Here is a 26,110-nt window from a genome sequence, read left to right as displayed (position 1 = left end):
CTTGATGATTTAAATCATGACTAAAATAAGTTATTTAAATCAATGCATTCCTCTGTAGCTTATGTATTCCACCATTCCTGAGGTCATGCTGGAATGGGGGCAGTCTGATGTAAAATGCTGCATCCAACACAGAGGGATTCTATATTAGATCTTGTCTTGACAGACTAAGAAGAAGTGATCACAGAACTAAAAATACTGGTAATTCAGGTACAATCATAACTTGATCACATTTCTAATGTGAAAACAGAATAAAGGCAGATCAGTGAGATATATATACATACACACTTGATGCTGTAAAAGGACCAATTGAACAAAGCTGAAAGCAATTATGAGCCAGATCAGCAACAATGTAATCAGAAAAATATGAATGATCATAGGGAATGGCTTAAGATCACTTTACTAGATGCCTCAAAAGCCACAGTTGAAGAAGAAGGCTATATTGGTTAAAAAAATGACCAGGTTTAGAGAGGATAGGAAGGTAGCTATACTTTTTAAAAAAAAAATGTATAACAAATGGAACAAAGAGGAAGTTAGAAGCTAGATATTGTAGAAAATTGATAAGGGAAGCAAAAGGACACACAGCCATCAGAGTTATGGACAATGTGGAGTTTTAAAAATATATTAGGAGCAAAAAGGACCATTGTAATTGTTAAGATTCATTACTGGAAGAAAATGGTAGAATTATCAGTAATAATGCAGAAAAGGCAGAAGTGCTCAATAAATATTTTTGTTCTGTATTTGGGGAGAAAAACATGATGTAATCATATCATAGGATAATGCTTTCCATTCCACTAGTATTTCAGGAGGTTGTTAAACAGCAGCTACTAAAGTTAAGCATCTTTAAAGTAGCAGGTCTGGATAACTTGCATCCAAGAATTTTAAAGAGCTGGCTGAGGAGCTTGATGGATCATTAATGTTGATTTTCGATAACTATAGGCGCACTGGGGGAGCTGCAGAAGGCTGGAAGAAAACTAATATTGTGCCAATGTGCAGAGTAAATGAGAACCTGGATAAACAGTCTGACATTGATCCCAGAGAAGCTAATGGAATGGCTGATATGGGATTTGATTAATAAAGAAATTAAAAGAGGGTAGTGTAATTAATGCAAATCAACATGGTTTATGGAAAATAGTTTAACAGGACCTAATATATATATAATATATTTTAATGAGATTACAAGTTTGTCTGTATAGGTAATAGTATTGGTGTAATAGACTTCGGTAAGGCATTTGACTTGCTATATCACGTGACATTTTGATTAAAACAACTTAAAAATATAAAATTAACATGACACATATTAACTGGATTAAATCTGGCTAACGGGCAGGACTCAAAATGTAATTGTAAATGGGGAATCATCACGTGAACAATTTTTTTTATAGTGCTTTGTAGTGTCTCTGTGTTACTTAATATTTTTATTAATAAACTGGAAAAAAAACATAAAATGATTACTCATAGTTTGCAGATGACCAAAGTAAATGGTAAATAATGAAGAGGACAAGTCACTTATATAGAGCAATCTGGATCGCTTGGTAAAATGGGTGCAAGCAAACAGTATGTGTTTTAATATGGCTAAATATAAATGTATACATCTAAGAAAAAAAGAATGTAGGCCATGCTTACAAGATGGAGAATCTGTCCTGCGAAGTAGTTACTCTGAAAAATATTTGGAGATCATAGTGGATAATCAGGTGACTATAAGCTTCCACGGTGATGCTGTGACGAAAAGGGCTAGTGCAATTCTTGGATGCATGAACCAGGAAATCTCAAGTATACTTGGCACTGGTGTGACTACTGCTGAAATACTGTGTGTCCAGTTCTGGTGTCCACAATTCAAGAAGGATGTTGATAAATTGGAGGGGTTCAGAGAAGATCTGCAAGAATGACTAAAGTATTAGAAAACATGCCTTATAGTGATAGATTCAAAGAGTTCAATCTATTTATCTTAACAAATGGAAAGTTAAGGGATAACTTGATTACAGTCTGAAAGTACCTGGGGAACAAATATTTAATAAAGGGCTCTTCAGTCTATCAGAGAAAGGAATAATATGATCCAATGGTTGGAAGTTGAAACTAGATATATTCAGACTGGAAATAAGGCGTACATTTTTAAGAGTGAGTAAAATTAATCATTGGAACAATTTGCCAAAGGTCATGGTGGATTCTCCATCACTGACAATTTTTTAAGTCAGGATAGGAACTGTTTCTAAAAGATGTTGTAATAATTTTGAAAGTTCTGTTACACAAGAGGTCAGACTAGATGATCACAATGGTCCCTTACGTGATTTTTTTCACCCACTTACACCCATGGTATGGTGATTGCTCACCCATTTTGTGCACGGACCTCTCTATTTAAAAATCTGACTTTTAGTGGTGTTTTCTGCCTTTTTTTGTTTTTTTTAGTTTTGTTAGAATATATACGTTCTAAAGATAAGTAGGTGCCTGGTCAAATGACAGCATTTCTCTTAGAAAGATAAAATGTAAAACTGTTTAACATCTGATAGCATCTGTCCTTGTAGTCCAAACGATGGATTTAACTGAGTGCTAAACTGTCATTACAGTACTTAACTTCTTTGACCCTTTCTAATTTTAGAATTGTAGAATACAGAGTGAAATGCTAGATGTTGTGTATTTAAATTATATATGGATTAAAAGAAAGAGTGAAAGACAGTTATTTGGCATGATATTTTGGCATACTATTTTTACCCTAGTGAGGTAAGCAATTCCATGAAAATGTGACATATTGTACTTTGTCCTGTTAGTATCATGAATTGCAAAAAGCAATAATGTTGAATATCATGGCTCTATTTATCTTTTAAAATGTTACATTCAGGGACATGTTTTATCTATGTGAAGAAATCAGTGTTTGACCTTCATCAGTGAATTAGAGTTTTGAATTATGATCACATAAAACATTCAATTAAATGAATTTCTGCAGTCAGATTTTGCTTTATTTCCTAATCAAAGTTCCACAGCTATTCCCTTGATGGAGAAGTAAACTGAAGAGAATTTTTAGTTGCTGCATTTATCTCCTTTGGAATTACTTTTCATTTTCTCCTCTGCCTGAGAAGTGAGATGTTGCCCTTTAATAAGAAATCTTTATAGCATTGCTAAGAAGCATGTCCAGGGCAGTAACTTATTGAAGATTCCTATTGGTGATAGTGCAGCATGAGTTAGTGGTTAGTCAGTCAGTAATTCTCTTTCACTATTACAATATGAGTGAGCAGGACACTCATCTGAGCATTTTTGTACCAGAGAATAAATGTTTTAGAAAAGCAGGCATGCATGTTATCTCTTATGTCAGTGCTTGGTTTTGATTGCTCCTGAATATTTCTGTGCTTGCTTTCAGATCCTTTCTTACAATGACTGTTCAGTAGAACTTCTTTTGAAAAATTAATTTTTAACAGAAGCAAATGACATATTGTGTGCTGTGCTATTTAATGATGAATTATTATTCAGGATTTGGCACTGTAATCGTAGTTATTTCTCTATTTTCTGCTGCGAAATGGATAATGGTGTATAAAAGAGGCATTGCCTCAGCTAGTCTACATAAAGAGACCATCTGTAAATTCAGGACAGTCAGAATTTTATGTATTTATTTGTTTACAAAATGATAATTTATAACTTAATCAGAAGGTTACTGTTACTGTGAGGGTTTTTTACAATAGCTACTGAATATTATGAATTGCTAAATTCATTGCATATATGACTGCTTTTTCTCCTATACATAGCTCCCTGTTAAATAACTTGCTTTTTTACCAAATATCAACTACAGTCTAGAAGACAATTAGAGTAGTAGTATCATATACTTGGTTTGATCTCTGTGAAGAGGACACACATTTTTTCTCACTCTAGAAACATGGTGGCATTGACACAGTGACTCATGCAAGCAGAACCTCTGGAATGTTCCTTCCCATAAAAGCCGTTTGGAAGCATACCTGTGAATGTATGATGTGATAAACTCAGGACAGACAGCTGCAAGGGAGGGGTAGGAATCAGTCCCAGAGGGTTAAAAGACCCTCCGCCTTATCAACTGGGAGGCAACAAGTCAATCAGGTTCAACTGAGAAAGGGTTACCAAGGTAGCAATTAGAATCAGCTGAGGGGGAGCTACCTGAGCTTAATTTGTATCAGCTGACTCCAATTTAGGGGTGCCTGAGACCTTTTTAAACCATGGGAGGAAGGGGAGGGGGGAGAAGAGGCAGAAGGATCCTTGCTACCAGGAGTGTAGGAGCAGCAAGCCTCACCAGGAGGAGAGGCAGTACTCTCTCTGACAAGGGAAAAAAAAACTCTACAGGACTGGTGGAGATACGGGGAGCAGACTTCCCCTGTGTCCCAAGGGGGGACCGCATTACCCAAGCCTGTCTCACCATGGCTAAAAGCAGCAGAGGCTGGGGAGACTGAGAAGGTGCCTTGCCACAATGGATATTGATTGGTAGTCTAATAATGGTTAGCAAGTATTTTTATTCTGCCCCACTTTAATGCTCAGTCTGAGTAACATGGCCATTTTTATAGTAAATATTTTTTATTATAGAGCCAGTCAGCCTCTCCTCAGTGTGTGTCAGTTTAGGATGTTCAGTGGATGAGAAGGTGTAAATACATGGCCTCTCCTCCTTCTGTCCCATTGAAGTATACAGAAAGACCAGATCTTGCATCTCCTGGGCACAGAGAGTGCAATAATCTCTGGCCCTTGAGTGGGTAGTGTTGCCAGGCATCCAGTTTTTGACCAGAATACCCGCTCAAAAAGGAACTCTGGTAGCTCCAGTTGGCACTGCCAGAGGGACAGGGGGGCTAAGGCAGGCTCCCTGCCTGCCCTAGCTCTGTGTGGCTCCTGGAACCGGTCGTCAGGTCCTTGTGGCCCGTAAGCAGAGGCATGGCCAGGGAAGCTCTGCATGCTGCTCCTGCCCCGAGTGTTGCTCCGCAGCTCCTCATTACTGGCCCCACCCGGAGCCCACACCCCAAGCCCCTCATCCTGGCCCCATCCCAGATCCCACACCCCAGATGGAACCCTTATACCCCTCCTGCACCCCAACCCCACCCCCGTAGCCTGGTAAAAGTGAGTGAGAGTGGGGGAGAGCAAACAGTGGAGATAGTGGGGGATGGAGTGAGCGGGAGCAGACCCTTGGTGAAGGGGCAGGGCAGGACAAGGCTTTAGGGAAGGGGCAGGGCAGGGTGTTCGGTTATGTGCCATTAAAAAGTTGGCAACTCTATGAGTGAGTTGTGCTCATATGCAATAGAACCAGGGGCTATGTGGCTCTCTGATAGGCCTGGGCAAGCCAGAACGCATGAAAGTAGAGCCAAGCTAAAGATCATGCTTCGCATTAGTAGTAGTGTGCTGTGTAGACATAGCCATAGAGTGAACCTCTGAGGACTGTGGGAACTGCAATACAGTGGAGGTGCACACCTCTGTTTGGGCATGTGAAATCTGGCCTCCTTGCTGCTGTAAAGTGGAACCAAAACAGCTTTACTTCAGGCAGGACTTTCTGCACTTTTGGTAGTGGGGCAAGATTTTATGATCATTTTGTGCCAGTGTTAATCCAGTTTAGACTCTGGATTTACATATGTATAATGGAAAGTAGAATTTGTTCCATCTGTCTTCTTCTGTTGTTCTAATACAAAGCCAAAAAGAATTCAGCTAGTATTTTGAATATTTTTCTGTTAATCAAGAAATAATCCAAGACATCTTTGTAGTGTGTGGTTTAAAACAAAATAAAAGAGAGAAGAGAGATTATTGTAGTGGTATAACCTACAGAGCACAAACAATTTTACATCCAATTCTGAAAATGACTGATTGGGGGGACACCAAGTAAACAACTATTTTATGTTTGATGGAAGCCCATTTCCTAGAGGTCATGATTATGTCAGAATTAAACTTGCAAAGTTAAACCTAAGTGTTTAGCCAGCTGTAGTGAACATGGGGCTTAATGTGATGTGTTATGTACACATGCCATACAATATCGTGGGGGGGAAGGAAAAAATGGGGGGTGTCACCTCCTGCTGGGGACTTCTGGGAATTAGCTCGGTTACAGCTGTGGAGCGCCCTCTGCAGGCCGATGATCCGCCTGTCCTCTGGCCCCTGTGTCCCTCCCTGGACCCCTTGCCCTTGTACCTGAGGTGCTGCCCCCTGGCAGTAACCCCTCAGTCTTAGGGTCTCCCCTCCCCAGGGAACACCCACCCACTGTTCCCACCTCACCTCAGTATCAGGCTACTGCCAGTCATCATCTAGCCCCCATGCCCTGGGGCAGACTGCAGTATTAGCCTACTCATCGCTGGCAAGGTTGGGTTTGGACCTGCTGCCTTTCCCTACCCCTTGGGCTGTCCCCTGCAGCCCCTAGTACCTCTTGGCCTTATGCTAAGCCTCAGCCTGGGGCTTTCCACGCAGGAGCTCCCAAGCTCCTCTGCCGCTCCCAGCCCTGCTCCAGTCAGGTACCCTATGTCTAGCTCCCTGCAGCCAGGCCCTTCTCCCTCTACAGGCAGAGGGAGACTCTCTGTCTGCCCCTGGCTTTTCTGCCTTTATAGGGCCAGCTGAGTCTGTTTGGGCCGTGGCCCCAGCTGCAGCCACTGCCCCCAATCAACTCAGCCTAAAAGCTGCTTTCTTCAGCCACAGCCCATCCCAGGGCTGGTTTTAACCCTTCAGGGCAGGAGCAGAATACTCAAAATAAAAAAGAACAAAGCCAGAGTCATCCTAATCATTCTGACCTGGACCAGACAAACATGATTTCCTTACTTATACATCAGATCATTCTCCAGGTTGCTCCTCATCTCCTCTCCAAGAAAGCCAGGAAGATCCTTCACCTCAGTCTCAGAGTTGTTTAGCTCAAAGCATGGGGAGAGGAGGTATCAGTGGTTCACAGGATTAGAGACAACCTGCTCAGGGGAGGTAAAATACACAGCAGAAAACAGTCTACTTGCCATACGTACTCTCAAAAATGGACAAGATTTGTCTGTTGGTATGACCTCAAACATATTCCACCGACGACATAATTTCTGTCAGATATATTGGACTATATCCTAACATTAAAAAGTTGGGGCTATTGCGGAGCTCCATTAACGTCCACATGGCAGCCATCATGGCTTTCCATTCTCCAATAATTATTCTGTTTTTGCCCGCCAAATGACAGGAGTTCCTCAGAGGGCTCAGAAATCTCTTTCTGCTAGTCAAACATCCTATTCTGACCACCATTTGAACTGGTGACTACCTATTCATTCCTCCATTTATCAATGAAAACAGCAGTCCTGATAACCATCAAGTTGGTGTGTTAGTTTGGGGAAATATGGGCCCTTATGGCATGCTCTCCATTCACAGTATTTATTAAGTATAGTGTCACATTGTGACTAAACCCCAAATTTTTACCTAAAGTTTCCTCTGAGTTTCATATTAGCCAACCCATTCGTCTGCCAGTCTTCCACCATAAACCTCACCTAGATAAACAAGAGGCAAGTTGCACATCCTTGACATCAGGAGAGCCCTGGCCTTCTATCTGGAAGAGACTAAAGCCTGCAGAAAGACCCCCAAATTGTTTTCTCACAGATAGATCAAAAGGGTCTGCAATCTCTAATCAAAGACTTTCTAAGTGGATATCCATCTACATTAATTCTTACTATGAATATTTTAATACTCAAGCTCGTTCAGTAAGAACTCACTCTACAAGGTCCATTTCCACCTCAATGGCATTTCTCAAAAATGTGCCATTATTGAAACATGTAAAGTCATTTCTTAGCCTTCTTTACAGACCTTGTTAAACACTACAAAATAACTTGCAGCTCTGCTTTCATACTATGTTTGGCTTGGCTGTACTCTCTTCTGTTCAAGACTCAACTCCAAAGTCCCCTCCATTTAGAAGGAACTGGTTGATAGTCACATAGAGTGGAACACCCAAAGGGACACTATTCAAAGAAGAGGAATAAATGGTTACTTACCCTATGCAGTGCAGTAGCTGTGGTTCTTCAAGATGTGTGTCCCTATTGATTCTCCACTATCAATCCTCCTCCTGCTCTGGAGTTCTCTGGAATAGGGCTTTGCAGTAGAGAAAGAACTGAGGGCAGTTTGCATGCACAGTGCTATATAACAATGGCACAGGGCACAAAGCTGACTAACACACATGTGGGCCAAACGGATAGTGCTATGAGAAATCTCCGATGAAAGAAGTAAGGGGCACAAATGCATTTTGAGTGGAGCATACATAGGGAGATACATCTCGAAGAACCACAGTTATTGCACATTTTTCTTTTTACTTCTACTGCTGCAAAACCAGTTCATGTCAATTGCCTCTCAGCCAGACAATAAAGGAGAAGCCGTATGAATGCTTTTAAATTCATCAATATCATTGAAAAACTATTCTAGAATACCACATGATGTTAATCCAATACTTATTCTTCATATTAAATAGTGGATGGCGATTATGTATCACTTTCCTTTGGTTAGTGTTAATAGCCTCCTCTTTCTTCACTGGGGTCTTGATCCAAGTTCTTTAGTTTCCTTCAATAGAAATTAAATCAGACCCTAAATCACCAGACGTTTGTAGATCCTCTACCATCGTTCTTCTCCTGGGGAAAAGTCTAGACCTGGAAAAATATTCTTCTTATTTTGACAATGCTGGCCTCTTTTAAATCCTCCTTCATGGTGGTGTATGCCCTCCAACTGCTGCCTTCCTTGCTGATGCTACATCTTTGATGCAGCTTTTGTGGTGGTCCAAAAGACAAAAGCAAGTTCTGCTAATGGTTAGTTAAGAGCCAGAAATCCATTTGATATTCCAGGGCAGTGGTTCTCAACCTTTCCAGACTACTGTACCCCTTTCAGGAGTCTGATTTGTCTTATGTACCCCCAAGTTTCACCTCACTTAAAAACTACTTGCTTACAAAATCAGACAAAAATTCAAAAGGGTCACAGCACACTAGTACTGGAAAATTGCTTACTTTCTAATTTTTATCATATAATTATAAAATAAATCAAGTTGAATATAAATGTTGTACTTAACATTTCAATGTATATAGAGCAGTATAAACAAGTCATAGTCTGTATGAAATTTTAGTTTGTACTGACTTCACTAGTGCTTTTGATGTAATCTGTTGTAAAACTAGGCAAATATCTAGATGAATTGATGTACTCCTTTAAAGACCTCTGCGTACCACCAGGGATACATGTACCCCTGGTTGAGAACCACTGTTCCCGGGTATTAATCAATTAAATATAAAGAGTGAAATCCAGGCACCACTGAAAAGCCTGATTCTGCCGCCCTTGCTTACATTGAGTAGAGACTTGCTCTGTGGCTAGTCCCCTTGATTTTAGTGGACTGTTTTCCTAAGAAGATGCTACTTAATTTGAGCAAACATGACAGAATCAGGCTATAAATTGTCTTATGCAGAAGTTCTCAAATGAACAGGCAGAAATCAACAGGAAAATGTTAGATGATATGTATGCTGACCTAGTATTAGTGAGTGGGTGGTGTTTCTATTAATTAAGTAAAGAGAACATTTTTCTTGGTATAGTTTTTTTCAGAGTAGTATCTTAGATAATTAATGTTTATAACTCTAAAATATTACTGATGTTTGAAAAATGGAAATATTCCCACATCTTAGACAACAACTTGTAAAACTGATCCTATAGATAAGAGTGGCTATTTCAACAAGGATATTGGGTTTTAAGAAACAGACTGATATTTATTTGCATTTCATTCCAAACTGATCCTTGAGTGCTGAGGGTTCATCTTAAATTCTTTTTCTTTTGTGACACACAAAGGAATGCAAAAGATCTATTTAATGATTTGATAGCTGTATGATTGTCAAGTTAATTAGTGATTTCTGACAACTTGTTGACATAGAAAATAAAAGAGAAAAAAGTCATGTGAACAAGGATGCTGTACATAATTCTTAAAATGCTTGCCATCAGAAAAGGCATGTGTATATATATCAGCCCTTTGCTGTTCCTATTTTGTCATTTTAGGAATCAGATTCCTTCAAAAGATCTACAGGTTCAATTCTGAAGAGTAGAAAGGATATAGACTGGGAATGATAAGCTATATTGAATATAGCAGTTCAGACTTAGTCCAGGAAAGAAAAGATAAATGAATGAATTGGGTTAGTCTCCAGCCATTTCACAGTAGTAAGGTCAGGCACTTTCTGGTACATCATTAGCTGTGATTGAAAGAATAACCGAGGAACACTTTTTGGATTCTTCAAATCTACCATTTTCAAAGTTGGCACGTTTACGTCAAATTGGAGTGACATGGAAAATAACAGGTGTTAGGTAGTTCAGACCTAATACCTGTTTTTTTTCCATCTCACTCCAATTTGACCTAAACATTCCACTTTTATAATGATAGATTCGAGGAATCCAAAGTGTTCCTCCATTATTAACAGACTTGTTACTTGGAAGGTGCAAGGCAACAAAAGAATCATACAGACAAGTAGAGCTAGAGGAAGAGAGAGATGGATTGAGAAGGTGGGGTGGCAGGAATTGATACAATAAGAGGCTCTGAATTAGTCATCTGAGTTATAAAAATAGATCATGAAAGTGCAAAAGATCAGAATTTCATGGTGTTTTTGTGCATTTCTTTGAACGCATGCCTGTTTTGAAATCTCATATGAATGCTTCTTGTTTGACTTTTACATTGAATCCAGTGAAGCAAGTGAAAGTTACATAAAGAACTTTTCACCAATTAAGTGAAACCTGAAGTTTCAACCAATTATTTTCACATCTACTCATGCATAACTTCACAACTTCCTTTTACAACATAGGGAAAGACAATGGAATCTCTTTACCCTAGCTGTCTTGTCCCTAAATTGGGACTTATCCCAAGTCAACTAGTTGGAATATTTCCAAATATCTAATAAGGAGAATAATTCCTAAATGATTGAGTAAAAGGGAATAACATTTGCCAGTCTTTCGCTCCATCTGGCTGGTTTAACCATAAGAGTGAGGACTTGTGACTATACAAGAGTTGATGGCATTATTCATTTGTTGCTATTGTGGAAGGTAGTCATTTGTTTTAACATCAGAATGAACTATTTTGGGCAACTGTGGCAACTACTTTCACATATTGTTGGCATAAGTAAGGAAGAACTGCAACTGTTATGGATAGGAGGAAGGCTGATACTATCCTTAGATGGTAAATTCTGATCTTCATAGAGTACTAATAGGTCTGTAAAAATGGGCTAAGTATTCTTGTCTTTGGCTAAGGTCCCATCATTTGTAGGGTCTGCTCCAAAGATATTGTAAGTTAGGCCACGTCCAGACTAGGGTATTAAAATCGATTTTAGATACGCAACCTCAGCTACGTGAATAACGTAGCTGAAGTCGAATTTCTAAAATCGAGGTACTCACCCATCCAGACGGCGCGGCATCGATGTCCGCGGCTCTCCATGTAGATTCTGGAACTCCGTTCGGGTTGATGGAGTTCCGGAATCGATGTAAGCGCGCTCGGGGAACGATACATCGCGTCCAGACTAGATGTGATATATCGATCCCCGAGCAATCGATTTTAACCCGCCGATGCCACGGGTTAGTCTGGACGTGGGCTTAGTTTCACAACGAATATGAGTACATGCCAATAGGCTGTGTTGTCTAGACTGGTATTTTCAGTCTAGACTATGGCTTTGTGTTGTAGCCTCATGAAAATGACTAATATGAGGATTATGTTCTAATAATTGTTCACTGTCTTCACTCAGATGATTGAAATAGCTGATTTTTAAAACTTCAAAATTGGCATACAGCTAAGTCATCTATGATTAGATGATTGGAGGAATAGCTCAGGGGTTTGAGCATTAGCTTGCTAAACTTAGGGTTATGAGTTCAATCCTTGAGAGGGCCATTTACAGATCTGGGGCAAACATCTGCCTAGAGATTGGTCCTGCTTTGAGTAGGGGGTTGGACTAGATGACTTCCTGAGGTGCCTTCCAACCCCAATATTCTATGATTCCACAATTTATAGTCAATGTGGGGAAAAATATGTGAAGAAATTATTACAGGTCAGGTATCATAACCCTTAACTATGTTGAGTAGTACTTATTCAAGCAGCCCTATAGCTATCATTTTCCTTATCAGTTTAAGTATGCACATACTTAAGTGGTACCAATTTCAGCTTTCCAATCTCTGCACACATCCAGCCAGCAACTGCTATTTCCCCACTTTTTTCGGAGGTAGCGTCAGAAGGAGTACAGCAGAGGCCTTTGAGCCCCAGTATGCTAAAATTTTGCTTTGTTTATTGAGTCTAATGATCTCACTTTAACTCCTACTATATATATGCATCATTACACTGCACATTGATATAAATTCTATCCGATAACTCTGCTTTCTATATTTACTGCCAGTGGAACTCCCTATTCAAACCCAGCTATAGAAACGATCCTGACACTCCATTCCCACATCCCCAAAAAGAAGCTCACAGTTTCATCCTTCCAACTGCAAAACTCTTTCCAGGTTGCCCATTTAGATAAGTTGTGCTATTGCCGTTACATTAAGATCACATAAAGGTGCCATTTTTTTCCTTTGGAAAATTAAGTTTAATAAACCTACATTATTGCAACAATACGACTGAGATCTTAAATGTACAAGACCTGAAATAAAGTTTCCACAGTAACTCAGCTACCTTGCACTTTTACATTTAATAGAATAAATAATTGAAAATACTACATAAGTACAGTACAGTCCTCCTAATTGCCACTTTGTGGATCTGCAAACCAGTAATTGTCACAAAAAGAAACATATTTTTTACTCCACTTCTCAGCAAAGACATTATAGCTAAGGCCTGCATCGAAGCATTATATTACTGAGACTCCATTACTCTTGCAAAACATCATGTACCCCTAGGGTGACCAGATGTCCTGATAAAATCCAGACTGTCCTGATTTTGAGGAGTTTGTCCCATGTCCCAACCAGAGTACAGTCAGGACGCCATTTGTTCTGATATTTTGTTTCTTGGTCTTTGGCGGCAATTTGGCGGAGAGTCCTTCAGTCGCAGACGGACTTCGGTGGTATTTCGGCGGTGAGTGCTTCTGTCTTTGGAGGCAAGATTTATTACCTCCGCCTAAATACTGCTGAAAACTGTCCTTGACTGAATGGCTCTCCGCTGAACTCACGGACAGGTGAGTGTTTAAAAAAAAAATAAAAGCCCTCCCCCCTCCCCCCCGGCGGTCCTGATATTTCCCCCTTAACATCTGGTCACCTTATGTACCCCACAGCCTATGCAGCACATTAGGCCTAAATTAAGCAGCAGAGACCCTTCTCCCCCTCAGGGCCCACCTCCCTTTCCAGTCCAAACAACACAGAATAATTGTTTTTTTGTTTATTTTTATATTAAATCCCATTATTTTATACTGCTGCAATGCTAGTACTAATAAGTAATGCAATAGTGCAATTTGTCAGGGGAAACCTGGATATGGCACTAGTGGCTTTTTGGTATCCAGGTAAATGTATCAGATGATTTCGGTTTGAGGCAGCTGACGCTTTTGCTGTAGGGTTAGGATGCTTTGCCTTTTTTCCCTTCTCTTTTTTGGGCAGAGACAGTGGTGTCTTTATACTTCGGATGCAGTGTGTTGAATTGTTCATCCATCACCTAGCAACACTTTACAGCAATTAGCTACTCGCTTTAACACACCCCAATTTCTGTCTCCAAATCTAGAAGTGTCTATACCATAATCATGTTTACTTTGTGCTTCTGCTAAAACAATCAGCAGTGAGATTGTTAATGATGACATTGAAACTGTCACAAAAATATGTTAATACTCTATTAAGATGGATAGGGCATCAATTATCTCCAGTTCACACTTTGAAACTATTTCAGCAACCATAAGGACTAGGGAGTTTGAGGCAGATCTGCAGCACTAAGGGAGCAGAGAGTTGGCCTGTCAGGGCTTCTGGGGACTCCTGATAACAGAGGAATTTCTGAGTGGCCCAAAAGCATGGCCTGGAGCAGCAGGAGGTGGACTCCAAAGTACTCTGCACTAGAAGGATTCTGAGCCAACAGAACAAGCCCTCAGGGACTGCTGTAGGTGGCATAATTTAGGCTGTTCTAAATTATTCAGAGATCTGGTTAGGGCTCTGGCTGGATCAAGGATCAAGGCAGAACCACCCTGGATCTTGCAATAAACATAGTCTGGCTCTTTGATTTTGGATAATAATTTGGAGAAATGTAAATGAAATCCCCAATTATTATTCAGCGAATTACACAGCAGCCTACAGAACATTTATTAGTAAACTGTGTATTATCAAAAATAATCAAAAGTAAGCTGCATCAGTAAAATTAAATAAACTAATTTTATTATGCCATTTCTTTGATTGTATAAGTTATTTGTTCCTTTCTGATTTTTTTAAGTAAAAGTCTGTACTTTGTGTTGAGTTGTACTTCTGGGGGAATTCTGCTCCAAAAAATAAAAATTCTACAAAATTCTGCATATTTTATTTGTCAAAATAATGCAATATAATCATGCTGCTTTCAATTATTTAGGTAATTTATTTAAACAACAATACAGTGGATAAAGAATGGGAGTGGGGAAATCCCTAAACCACTTTTGCCTAATAGTAATGTAGCTAAGTTTGGCCCTTTTATTTCTAGTTGTTGGTCAACAAATATATGCAACCATATGCTCAGTGTTACATCATAGGCAATTGAAGAGCAAGTAGGGGCTTGGGAATAAATTCACAGTTTATATTGGCTACTGACCATCTCCAGAAAGATCAATAGCAAACAGTTCATGGACCACATTTTGATAGGAAAATTTTTCAGTCAAAAAATTTAGACCAGTTCTAATCACTAAAGCACCATAAGCTTTTATAAGGCCATACTGTCCTTTACACCAGTCTGGCAATGTAAAGGAGGCTTAAAACTTTTACACTTATTTTATACTCCTGGGAGAATTCACAAAGACAATGGGAAAAATTCACTAAGCAGTCAGGCTGCTACATTCTGCTCTGCCTGAGGGCACAGAGCCTGTCCCAAGCCTAAACTCTGCCCCTCCATGCCAGTCATGCAACAATGGCAAAGCAAGAGGGACAGAGAGCGTGTGTGTGTGTCTCTCTCTCTCTCCTCCTCTCACACATGACTGCCCAGCCCTCCTCCCAAGATTTATGTCTCTACCAGCTGGTCATTTTTCTATGAGGAAGCAAAGAAAACTGCGGGGGACATGAATTCTGCACACGCGCAGTGACACAGAACTCCCCCAGGAGTAGTCATTATCGCAAATGAGTGAGACTCTACTACCTGGACAATGTTTGCTTTAACATTGCTTTGGGAATCCACATTTTTGATTTTCATGACTTGGGGTTTTTTAAATGTGTACATTAATGTTGTATTTACATAGGTTTTCTTACATTTAATTGTTTGTTAACAATGTTTATTATATTTTGTCATTTAGTCTTACTGTACCACTAACCTTAAAGTATGGTTTTACTCTGAGAAGTGACTAGGTAAAGTTGGCATCTTCTTACTCAACAGTTATGCTTTCTAGGCCTGATACTGTACCATTGACTTAAATGAGTGTAGAATCAAACCCTCTATGGCAGTGGTTCCCAAACTGGTGTTCGTGAACCCCTGGCGGTTCACAAAATGTTACAAGGGGTTCTTGGGGGAAAAAAATCCCTAAGGACAGACAAAGCTGTCCCTAGGGACCCCGGGCAGCACAGGGCCCGCAGCCCAGAGCCCCTGGACTTCCAAGAGCTAAGCAAATCAAAGCAAGCATATCTACCACACTGAGGAGATTTAAACGTCAAGACTCCTTACAAGAAATGGAAAGGAAGTTGGATATTTTTTGCTGTTTTTAAAATTAAATAGGCAGCTAGTATTGTTTTTTAAATTATTATGAAGAACAAGTTTAAACTTTGTTGTAACATGCATTGCCTGGACTGCTCAAGACCTGAATGCTTGTGTCAGAGGAACTCTTTGAGTTGGCTCCTTAAGTACTTTCATGCTGTTTCACATCTGATGCTCCTTGATGAAACATAGGAGCCTTGTCTTATGACAGACTTATTCAAAATGATACAAGCTACGAAAGTGAGATCTTGGAATAGTGTTGCTGTTTTCATAATGTAATAAAAATATTGTAATGATAAATAATAATTAATAATAGTGTGTCATAAAAAACAAAATTTATATTCCCAAGATCACTGCTTTTATAATTTATACTCAGGTAAAGGAGAAAATCCCTGGAAATATTCATTTTTAGGAGGGGGTTCGTGAGACCTGACATTGTAGTGAAAGGAGTTCACAGGTTGTTAAAGTTTGGGAATCACTGCTCTATGCATATTTAAGGACATTTCCTCTCAAAAATATTTTAATGCATAATATTATACATAAGCTTAACACATAAGCATAGACTGCAGATCTGCTTTAAAATAAGCTTTCTCTAGTATTTTCTCCTTCTTGCACTGCAAAGCTAACACAGCTATGAGAGAGTTCCAATTGCAATCAACTTCTGATCATGGTTAAATTTGCAACCCTCTTGTAAGGGAGGGCAGAATTGGACTGAAGAATGTTTTAGTGGTATTAAGTGGTATTAATGCATTAACTAAAATGAACTTTGAGATCCAGAGTGAGTCTGCAGTGCTAATGGCTAAAAATACATACATTCATTCATAAAATGAGAAAATATGATATGGAACAATTGAGATAAAATAAACATGGAACTTCAGAATGTCATTTTTATACAGGTACTTTTCAGTGTAGAAAACACTTTAAGCACCAAGAGAAGAGAGCTGGGCTATTTTTAACAGATGGAAAACTCTTGGGATAGTCTAATTTTCAATGTAATACTGTGATGGTGAGCTTTTAAGGACATGTACCTAATGTATGCTGTAAAAGGACATTTTGACCTAAGATTTCAGTAGCAACAAGCTAGTTTGGGTGCTTCAGTTTCTGGATGCCCAAAATCACTAGTCATTTTTGAAATTTAGACCTTCACATTATGTTTCTACGTGAACATTACTAATAATTCTATTGCTTTGAAACTAAATGTCAGCTGTTTTTTCTCAAGTGAAATGGTGATAATATACCTGGTATGTTCACATTGTGAAAAAAAATATTTTGAGTGGAGCAGTTTGTATATTTCATAAGTTTTAGGGCATGTGGTTTTGCTATGTTAATTGAGAGAACATTAGGTAGATTACTTCCTGGAAGTATTGTATCAAGTTTATATCAATATCTCTATATCTGACTCTGTAGGTCTGAGAGAGAAAATGTTCAAATTCTGTTTACCTTTTGCCCTGCAGACCAAACCTGTTGCATTTGCAGTCCGGACCAATGTTGGCTATAGTGCAGGACATGATGACGACGTCCCAGTTCCAGGCATGGCCATTTCATTTGAAGCAAAAGATTTTCTTCATGTTAAAGAAGTAAGTAAAACTTGCAGCTGTTTTCACTATTTTAATAATAATAATAATAGCACTTAACATAGCACTTTACGTTTTCAAAGCACTGTAACAAATGTTACCAAAATGTAACAATGCAATAGGATTTGTAGCTTCCTGGAAATATTGTGCTCATGATCTCTTGCACACTCTGCCTTCAAATACCTAACATTTGAAAAGAAAATTACGATGTTCTCTGATGATTGTATCACTTTTGTAAGCTTTAAAACAAATCTAGTTCTGCCTTTTGCATGTTCAGTGATGTAATCTCTGCAGGGATTCACTGTCCTTACACAGTAGGGATTTGTTCTGATTCGGCAGCCAACAGTTACTTCTTTCTAATGCTTATGACTCAGTCTGAAAAAATTCCTTGGCCCTGTTTTTTTTCCTGGAATAACTTCATTGGTTTCAGTTAATTATATTATATCATAGACAGCATTTAAATATATTGCTATAAGAAATTAGACAGTAAATAAACAATGTCATAACTATCAATATGCTTATACTAGCTTCCCAAGTGACTGTCTGTCCACATTGTCTGTGCCATTGGTCTATCCTTTCTCCCAATCAGTTCTTGGAAAATTTTTACATGGGCACAAAGGAAATTTCATACCACAAATCTTCCTTCTTTCTCCCCTACTTGCAAGAAAAAAATGTGGATGGTCAACATCTGAAGTAAATAATTTTAAAACTTTCTCTGGGAAGCTACCTGATACAGTCTTCTGTTGCTCACTTCTGAATCTATTTCCTGAATCTAAGTCTTCAGCTCCCTGGCAGAGTGTCCCATGGTGTTTTTGCTCCAAGATGATCTTCCGAAGATTCCCCTAAATTGGAGACTTGTGACGGGGTACCACAACTCCTATTACTCACTGATGCAGTAGTCTTAATAAACACATTTCTGTTTATTGAGGCTGCAGGATAACAGTAAATGGGAGATGTTTATGCATTCTTGTTATTGTGTAATGATTTTTTGTCCAGGCTAGTTGTAAGCATAACTGCTATGCTTTTGCAAAATTACTTCTTTGGTCTCATGGTTGACTGTTGAAGTGATCTGCCTCCTGTGCAATTGTCATTAACTGTGGAAGAGGCAGAAAAGCTGGGAGTCAGCATCAAAACTATTGGAACAATTCATCTGTACATGTGTAAAAGCATCTGGCGCTTCTTTGATATCATCCACATTTTTGCTCCTGCAGAGAGACAAGGAATTCAGTTGTTGTTATTAATGGTCGTATCCATGAGGTAGGTAGGTGCTTTTCCCAATATTCATGGAACAGTCATTCCCAAGGAATTCTCAATGGATAGACTGAAACATAGAGGTTAGGGAAAGGGAACAATAAATAGAGATTTTTAGTCCATTTTACATTGGTGATTAATGATTGATTTTTCCCATGAACATGAAGCACACATAAAAGGGAATAATTCAGATACAAAGGGTGCACAATAAAGAAAAAAAAATCTTGTCTGAATTCCTCTATAATATATCCTATATAATATCTTCAGTGACATAAAGGCATTTGCATTAAGAATTCTGATGAACAGAATCATGTCAACACTACCTGTTCTCTCGTTCGCAAAGACAGGAGCCAGTGGCATGAATGCAGCATTATACAGTCAGGCTAGTTACCGAGCATCAGACTTGTGTTCGCTTATTTAACTAGCAAGTAAACTTAAAATTTGTCTCAAGCATCACAAAAATTCCACAGAAGTGACCAAATTTGAACTCAAATAAACGGTGTGTGTCATTGTCCCATTGCCATTATATTCTGAATTACCTTTATTTCCTTTCTAAAGGTACACAGGCATCCTGTTTTCTCTTTTAACTACTGCACATAGGTTAATATTTCAAGCTGTGTGGTAGTGGAAGCTGATATGAATATTTAAATAGGAATGAAGCGTGGTTCTAACTGATCTGTTCACTGTTACATATATGTATAAAGTAACATTCTGTTAATTGGGATATCTTGTATGCTAAACCTACTTGTAACTTTTCCATTCACACAAAAATATCATAAAATATTTCTCAATTTTTGTCTGTTCATGTGGATGTGGTTATGTTGATTCATAGATTTATAGACTTAAAGTCAGAACGAACCATTATGATCATCTAGTCTGACCTCTTGCACAATGCAGGCTACAGAATCTCACCCACCCACTCCTGGAACAAACCCCTAATCTATGTCTGAGTTACTGAAGTCCTCAAATTGTGGTTTAAAGACCTCTAGGTGCAGAGAATCCTCCAGCAAGTGACCAATGCCCCATTCTGCAGAGGAAGGCAAAAAAGCTCCAGGGCCTCTGCCAATCTTCCCTGGAGGAAAATTCCTTCCCGACCCCAAATACGGTAATCAGCTAAACCCTGAGCATGTGGGCAATACTCACCAGCCAGACACCCAGGAAAGAATTCTCTGTAGTAACTCAGATCCCATCCCATCTAACATCCCATCACAGACCATTGGGCATATTTACCTGCTAATAATCAAAGATTAATTAATTGCCAAAATTAGGGTATCCCATCATACTATCCCCTCCATAAACTTATCAAGCTTAGTCTTGAAGCCAGATATGTCTTTTGCCCCCAATACTCTCCTTGGAAGGCTGTTTCAGAACTTCACTCCTCTAATGGTTAGAAACCTGCGTCTAATTTCAAGTCTAAACTTCCTAGTGTCCGGTTTGTATCTATTTGTTCATGTGTCCACATTGACACTAAGCTTAAATAATTCCTCTCCCTCCCCGATATTTATCCCTCTGATATATTTATAGAGAGCAATCATATCTCCCCTCAGCCTTCTTTTAGTTAGGCTAAACAAGCCAAGCTCTTTCAGTCTCCTATCATAAGATAGGTTTTCCATTCCTCGGATCATCCTAGTAGCCCTTCTCTGTACCTGTTCCAGTTTGAATTCATCCAATTAGAATATACCATATAGATAGCATGTGTAAATGTGATAGATCAGGAATAAGGAGGTAGGGAATGGCAAAGTCTCAGAGCACATGATGGAGCATAGGGTGATTTTTACAGAGTAGAGTTTTATATGCCAGGTAAAGAGTTGGAAGTCATGGGCTACATCCAGGAAAAATAAGCCTCTAGAGACAGGTTTTGAAGTGTTAGGAAGTTAGGGAGGGTATTACTGGTGATAGGAGCAGAATGGAAGAAGTATCTACTGTCCACTGCAGAGAGAGACAAGCTGGGAGAAAAGGAGGAACACTGATATTTGAAAAGCATAGAGAACAACCTGTAAAATGGAAAGGGTTGAAGTTGTAGAGGTGGAAGGAACTCAAATTCCTGGAGAATCATGAAGAGTAGGAGAGAGAGTTTGTGCATACATGCAATGGTATTTTAATTGTTTGCAAGTTATGATTATTCTTCATAGTCATAATAATTTAGTGCAGTGACTAACTGGAGAGGAATTGTACAAAAAAAGAACTGACTCCAAATGGGGCGGGGAGAATAAAATGAGCCAATAATAATATTATTTTCATTTCTTTATATGTTTAGAAGTTTAACAATGACTGGTGGATAGGACGGTTGGTAAAAGAAGGCTGTGAAATAGGATTCATACCAAGTCCAGTCAAATTAGAAAACATGAGGATACAGCATGAACAAAGGGTAAAGCAAGGAAAATTCTACTCCAGGTAATAAAAATAAAGACAAATTTTAAAATATCTTTGCATGTGATGTCAGCATTTCCATTGTGAATCCTTAATTTCAGAGGTGTTCAAGTAAGTCATGTAAAGATATCACTGGTGCTGAATCTTAGCTAACAAAGTCTTAAAGTTCACAAAATGTTTTAAGATATGAATTCATCTAAAACTAATTCTGTAATTTAGCTTTCCTTAAAAGTTAATACTGTGATGGGCACTCTTGAAATACATAAAATAGATAAACACAGGCAAACAAACTATGACATGAAACAATCAAGAATATGAAATTAATATGCATCAAATATATTTAAGGAAAATTGTTGTTATGGTGTGAATTAAAAATATTATCAGCATCAGGGCTGGTTCCAGGGGTTTTGCCGCCTCAAGCAGCCAAAAAAAAAAAAAAGCCACGGTCACGATCTGCGGAAGTTCAGCGGGAGGTCCATCGCTCCGAGCAGGAGTGAGGGACCCTCCACTGAATTGCCAATGAATCCTTGAAAGTGCCACACTGCTCCGGAGTGGCCACCCCAAGCACCTGCTTGATAAGCTGGTGCCTGGAGCTAGCCCTGATCAGCCTTAACTTGGCATGTTTGATTTTCAGAGATGAGTTTTCACAATTGTATGCATCCAGTTCGTATGCACATACACAGTTGTGTGTGCAAACTGGGTACTTGAACATAGATCGGGCCAACAAGATACCTAACTTCACATATCACCACTGCAAATGTAAACTGGTATCTGTGTATGCAAATATGGTGTGCAAAAGTGCAGTTTAGTTGCAACTGGAAATCAGATTCTCTGAATTTCTTAGCATTTTGTAATTTGCTTTCACAGCTTTATAATTATTTAATAATTTCCAACACTAGTTTTAGAATTCACGGAAAATGGTGAGATAGACTTATGAACTGAAACCAGAATCTGCACTTCTGGAAATACTTTTTTCTCCAGGAAAATGCTTTCTTACCTTAGATTATACATACTTATCCACTTGTTTTCCAAAATGTTTTTCTCCATCAGTACAACTTTTACAGCACATTTTATGTTGGATGTTGTGTGCCTATTGTTTATCATTGAGGTCTGACTACGTGTTCAGCATTGCCTAAAATTAAACATACAGTACCTCCAAGTATACCTCGGTATCTTGCTGCTGCAAGATACAGTATCTACTATAGTATATCTAGAGCAGTATTTATCCTCCATAGGTATGTCAACAGATTTGAGGGCAAATACCACTTATCCCTTCTCAGGTATAAAGGGCCCTAACTGCAGTAAAACTTGTGTTTCTCTAGTTGTGGGTAGGTTTGCAGAGACCATGGAGGGGAGCTGAATGCCACAGAAGCCCTTTGTACTCTATTAAGGGAAGCATTGTTGAGGATCAGGAATGCAGTGAGAGCACAGGCAACTGTAGACGTAAGGTAGCAGCAGTGGCCATGGAATAACTGTTGTGTAACTCCACAGTCCTGAGTGGGGAGAATTCATTCCCTCAAAACCTCATAGAACTCTTCAGCACACCAGCCTGGTGTTGACCAAAGGATTTGTCCCATCCTGATTTTAAAGCTCTTCATTCTCCTGAAGTTCTGACTGGCATTGCTGCTATCTTAGAGTGGTATACTTATTTTATTCTTCATATATGAAAAAAATACTAGTGATAAATTCAGTCTCAGGTAAGAGGACACTGCATTAATATTTGCAGTGGAAATGTAACCTCTTTCACCTACATTTTCAGATGCAGGTTAAAAAGTTAATGGGAGTCAAATGGTTAAAATACCACATGGTTCTTAAGAAATTTCAAGGTTTAAACTAGCCTTTATCTGAATCTCACCTCATTTGGAGGCAGCCAATCAATCATGCAGCAGGAGGAAGAAAATATAAAAAAGGCTCTTCCAGAGGTACATCCTAGAACTGATCATCTCTTTGTAGCTTTTATGTTCCCACACATGACAAATTGGAATTTGCATTGCATAAAGTTCTGAATGCATTGAACAGCCTCTTCAGTAGAGGGTGAATCAACATACTCAGTTGTTTCAGTGGCCAGTAGCTGCCATTCTTCACTTTTCTTCTCTCTGCAGGATTCTAAGCTTCTCTCAAATAATGCTGTGTGCCAGTTTTGCAGCTGTTAAATTCACCTTTGATTGCTTTGTTACATGTACTTTTCAGGTCTAGTATCAGTGCTGAATTTACCTTGTTACTTTATTTAAATTTAAAAAGATATTTCTTGAAAGGGTCTGACAGCACACCAAGGTTTCAAAGAACCAAGCAGTAGTGATAAACTTCTTGCTGTTGTCTCTCTCTTCCCTTTTTCTTGTGTTATCTTTTAGTTTGGGTCACATTTTGAGTTTTGTTTTGTTATATTTGCTATCCAGGGATGTTGTCTTGTGTCCATTTTTCTTTTGTAGATAGGAAAATAGTCCTGTGGCTTCAAATATTTCCAGTGAGTACCTGGTGTACTCAGCATACTGTGTATTCACTGTGTTTGTAATGCCTTGGCAAGGATCACAGTGCATTTGGATATAGGATCTTCTCCAGGGAATCCTCTTCAGCTGTCAGATATTGGGGCAAATAGCTTGTGATACTTGCTTAAATCCAGAGCTAAGTCAGCATGAAAAGCCTTGAAGGAGGAGTCTTAGAGATAATCAGGTGTGAGTGTAGTTCTCTCGTCGGACAGAAGCTTGTCTGTCAGAAACTGGCACCAGTGTGGTCTTTAAGGTCCTGGAGCAGTGCTTCAACATCCTGGGAGTCTTTGGAAGAGAAGGAAATGACCCTCCCCATGAGGACCTGAAGTCTCCTGGGTTTTTTTTTAAATAAGAGGATAGATTAAACTGAGCTGTCTGAGAAGCTTTCAAGGACTCAAAGGTGGATGTTATAGATGTTTTGGAAATGCATGCCCTGTGGATCTGGAGATACTGCTAACACACTTGGTTCTAGATTAGATTATGATTAAATGTTTCTGCCAGTAATGGTTTCCATAATGGTACATGTATAAACTACTAAAAAAAATTACTCCAAGTTCCACCTTATTCCTGACAGATTAATGCAGTACCCATGAAAATCCACAAAGCTAACATACGCCCTTCAGAACCCTTCTTGAAACTCTCCTATTTCGTGATGTCTACCAACCACCCACCCACAAAAAAAAAAACCCATCCTTAACAAGGACTGAACTCCTCGTCCACTGCCTGTTATGTTGATCCATATTGCCTTATTGTTTCCTTGTCTTCCCTTCCTGTTTGTCTCCATCTGTTGTCTCTTGTCTTATATTAAGATTGTAAGCTCTTTTCGTTTTGTGTTTGTACCATAGCACAGTGGTGTCCTGGTTCATTCCTAGACCTTACAGGCACTACAGGAATACAAATTAGTAACAACAACAACACAAGGGCCCTGTTAGTCGTGGTTCAAATTAAAGCCCTCTTGACACCTAAGTGTAGCATGATGTGAACTGGGAAGGGAAAATTCAACAGTCAGCAAGTTTTCAACTGTTGAGCTCAATTCTGGTTTCAGTCAAGTCAAGCCAAAGTAAATCCAGGATAAGTTCACTGAGGAAAGTAAAGTTACTCTGGATTTACCCTGGTTTAACTAAAATCAGGATGTGGTCAATTGTAATATGTTTGCAGTACCATGGCACACTGCCACAGAAGATTGTTAATTATATTACCCCGAGGCTTCCATATTTCAGGACAGGCACTGAGGAAGTGTCTGCTCATATCTGTCTGTCATGCCATCCAAGACTAATTTAATGATGGTTCAAGGACAGTTTGTGATACCCAGGTGGCATATGTATGTCCTTTGTGCAAATTATAGTGAACATTGATGTGTTCACTTCTGCATGAGGTGGCCACATTGTCATCTAATGGTCAAGTTAGATTTAGTTACCTTTCCTGTTTGAGATGGTGGAGGCCAATCCTATGAGGCTGAAAGTCTTACCATTACTGACCAAGTCTCTGAATTTCATATCTTGATCTCTTTTGGCATGGCTCCTAGAGGCACAAACTAGTTAGCTCGATATGCAAGATGAGACTTCTGAAGTCCCAATTTCTCAGGAGGAATCTACCAGAAAGATCTACAAATCCAAATGGACCACTTCTGTGGTTTAGTGTAAACAGGACCAAATAAACCCTTTATTTGCTCTACTCAAAAACTGTCTTATCTTCTAACACTTTCTCAGTCTGAGTTAGAGACATCTTCCCTTTGAGAATTCTTAGCTTTTATTTGGGCTTTTCATAAACATGTATAAAGTGCATTTGTTTCTGTTCAGACCCTGCTGAGTACTGTGCTTGTCACTTAAAACATGACTGTAACCACTTACAGTTGTACTTTATCTACTGAATGTGAATGTTTGGAATGGATTGAGAATAGTTTATCAGAAAGCCTATTGCATTTTAGAGTTGTAGCCCCTCCTCTCTGGTGCTTCCTACTTGGAGTGGCTTCTCTCCTGTCCTCTGATGGAGTGGGTCCTGAGTTCTTTGTCTGATGCCCAGTGCCTCCACCCAAGATGACTCCTTACTGTGCCTGAGGGTGTTGTCCCTCGGGAAAATGAATAATGCTGTTAATGGTCAAGAAGTATAAAGTCCAGTACACAAGAAACAGTGAAGTACATCAACCCAAACTCCAGCCATGAAATTCCACACCAAAAAGTAACAGTATCACACAGGGGACTTTATAGGGAGCAAGAAAATAGGGTCTGGGGAAGGAAAGGGTTAGGGTTAACTAAAAAGTATTCAACGTTAACCAACAAATTCCCCACCTCCAACACTCACAGCTCTTCCCAACCCCCGGCTCCCTCCCTGGCACCTTCCCATGAAAATGATATGCTGAGATTAAGTCCTGAGCTGTGTGCTACAAAGCTGTGAATGTTGGCCAGCCTAAACAAAGTGAGTTCGCTTAATGTGTCTTCACACCTCGGAGGGGCAGGGTCCTCCTCTCCTAACTCCTACCAGGCTCACATGTTGCCTGGCCCAGAGTCCTGTGGAGGTCTCAGCTGGCTCTCTGTAGTTGGCACTGGATTGGAGCTCTGCCACACTGGACACACAGTCTCTACAGAACTGGAACTGCCTGACCCATGCAACTTTCTCACTGCAGTTCAAAAAGACTCCCCCTGTGAGGAGCGTGAGAGTAGGGAGGCTAGCTGGGGCTCGTCTCT

The 26,110-nt window shown here is 39.4% G+C and overlaps 1 protein-coding gene across 6 annotated transcripts in view; it reads left to right on the top strand.

Annotated features, from left to right (window-relative positions):
- The window catches only part of CACNB2 (calcium voltage-gated channel auxiliary subunit beta 2), a 441,977-nt gene that overhangs the window by 353,263 nt on the left and 62,604 nt on the right, over positions 1 to 26,110 (top strand). For all 6 annotated transcript variants that reach the window (XM_030550417.1, XM_030550415.1, XM_030550418.1 and 3 more), the window contains 2 exons: positions 17,200 to 17,322; positions 20,828 to 20,964. In XM_030550417.1, coding sequence (XP_030406277.1) covers positions 17,200 to 17,322; positions 20,828 to 20,964 — 260 coding nt within the window. The remainder of the gene's footprint in view (positions 1 to 17,199; positions 17,323 to 20,827; positions 20,965 to 26,110) is intronic.

The sequence above is a fragment of the Gopherus evgoodei genome, chromosome 2 (assembly GCF_007399415.2).
Source record: "Gopherus evgoodei ecotype Sinaloan lineage chromosome 2, rGopEvg1_v1.p, whole genome shotgun sequence".
NCBI lineage: Eukaryota > Metazoa > Chordata > Testudines > Testudinidae > Gopherus > Gopherus evgoodei.
Note: the sequence above shows the minus strand (reverse complement) of the source record. Positions and strands in the feature narration are given on the sequence as shown.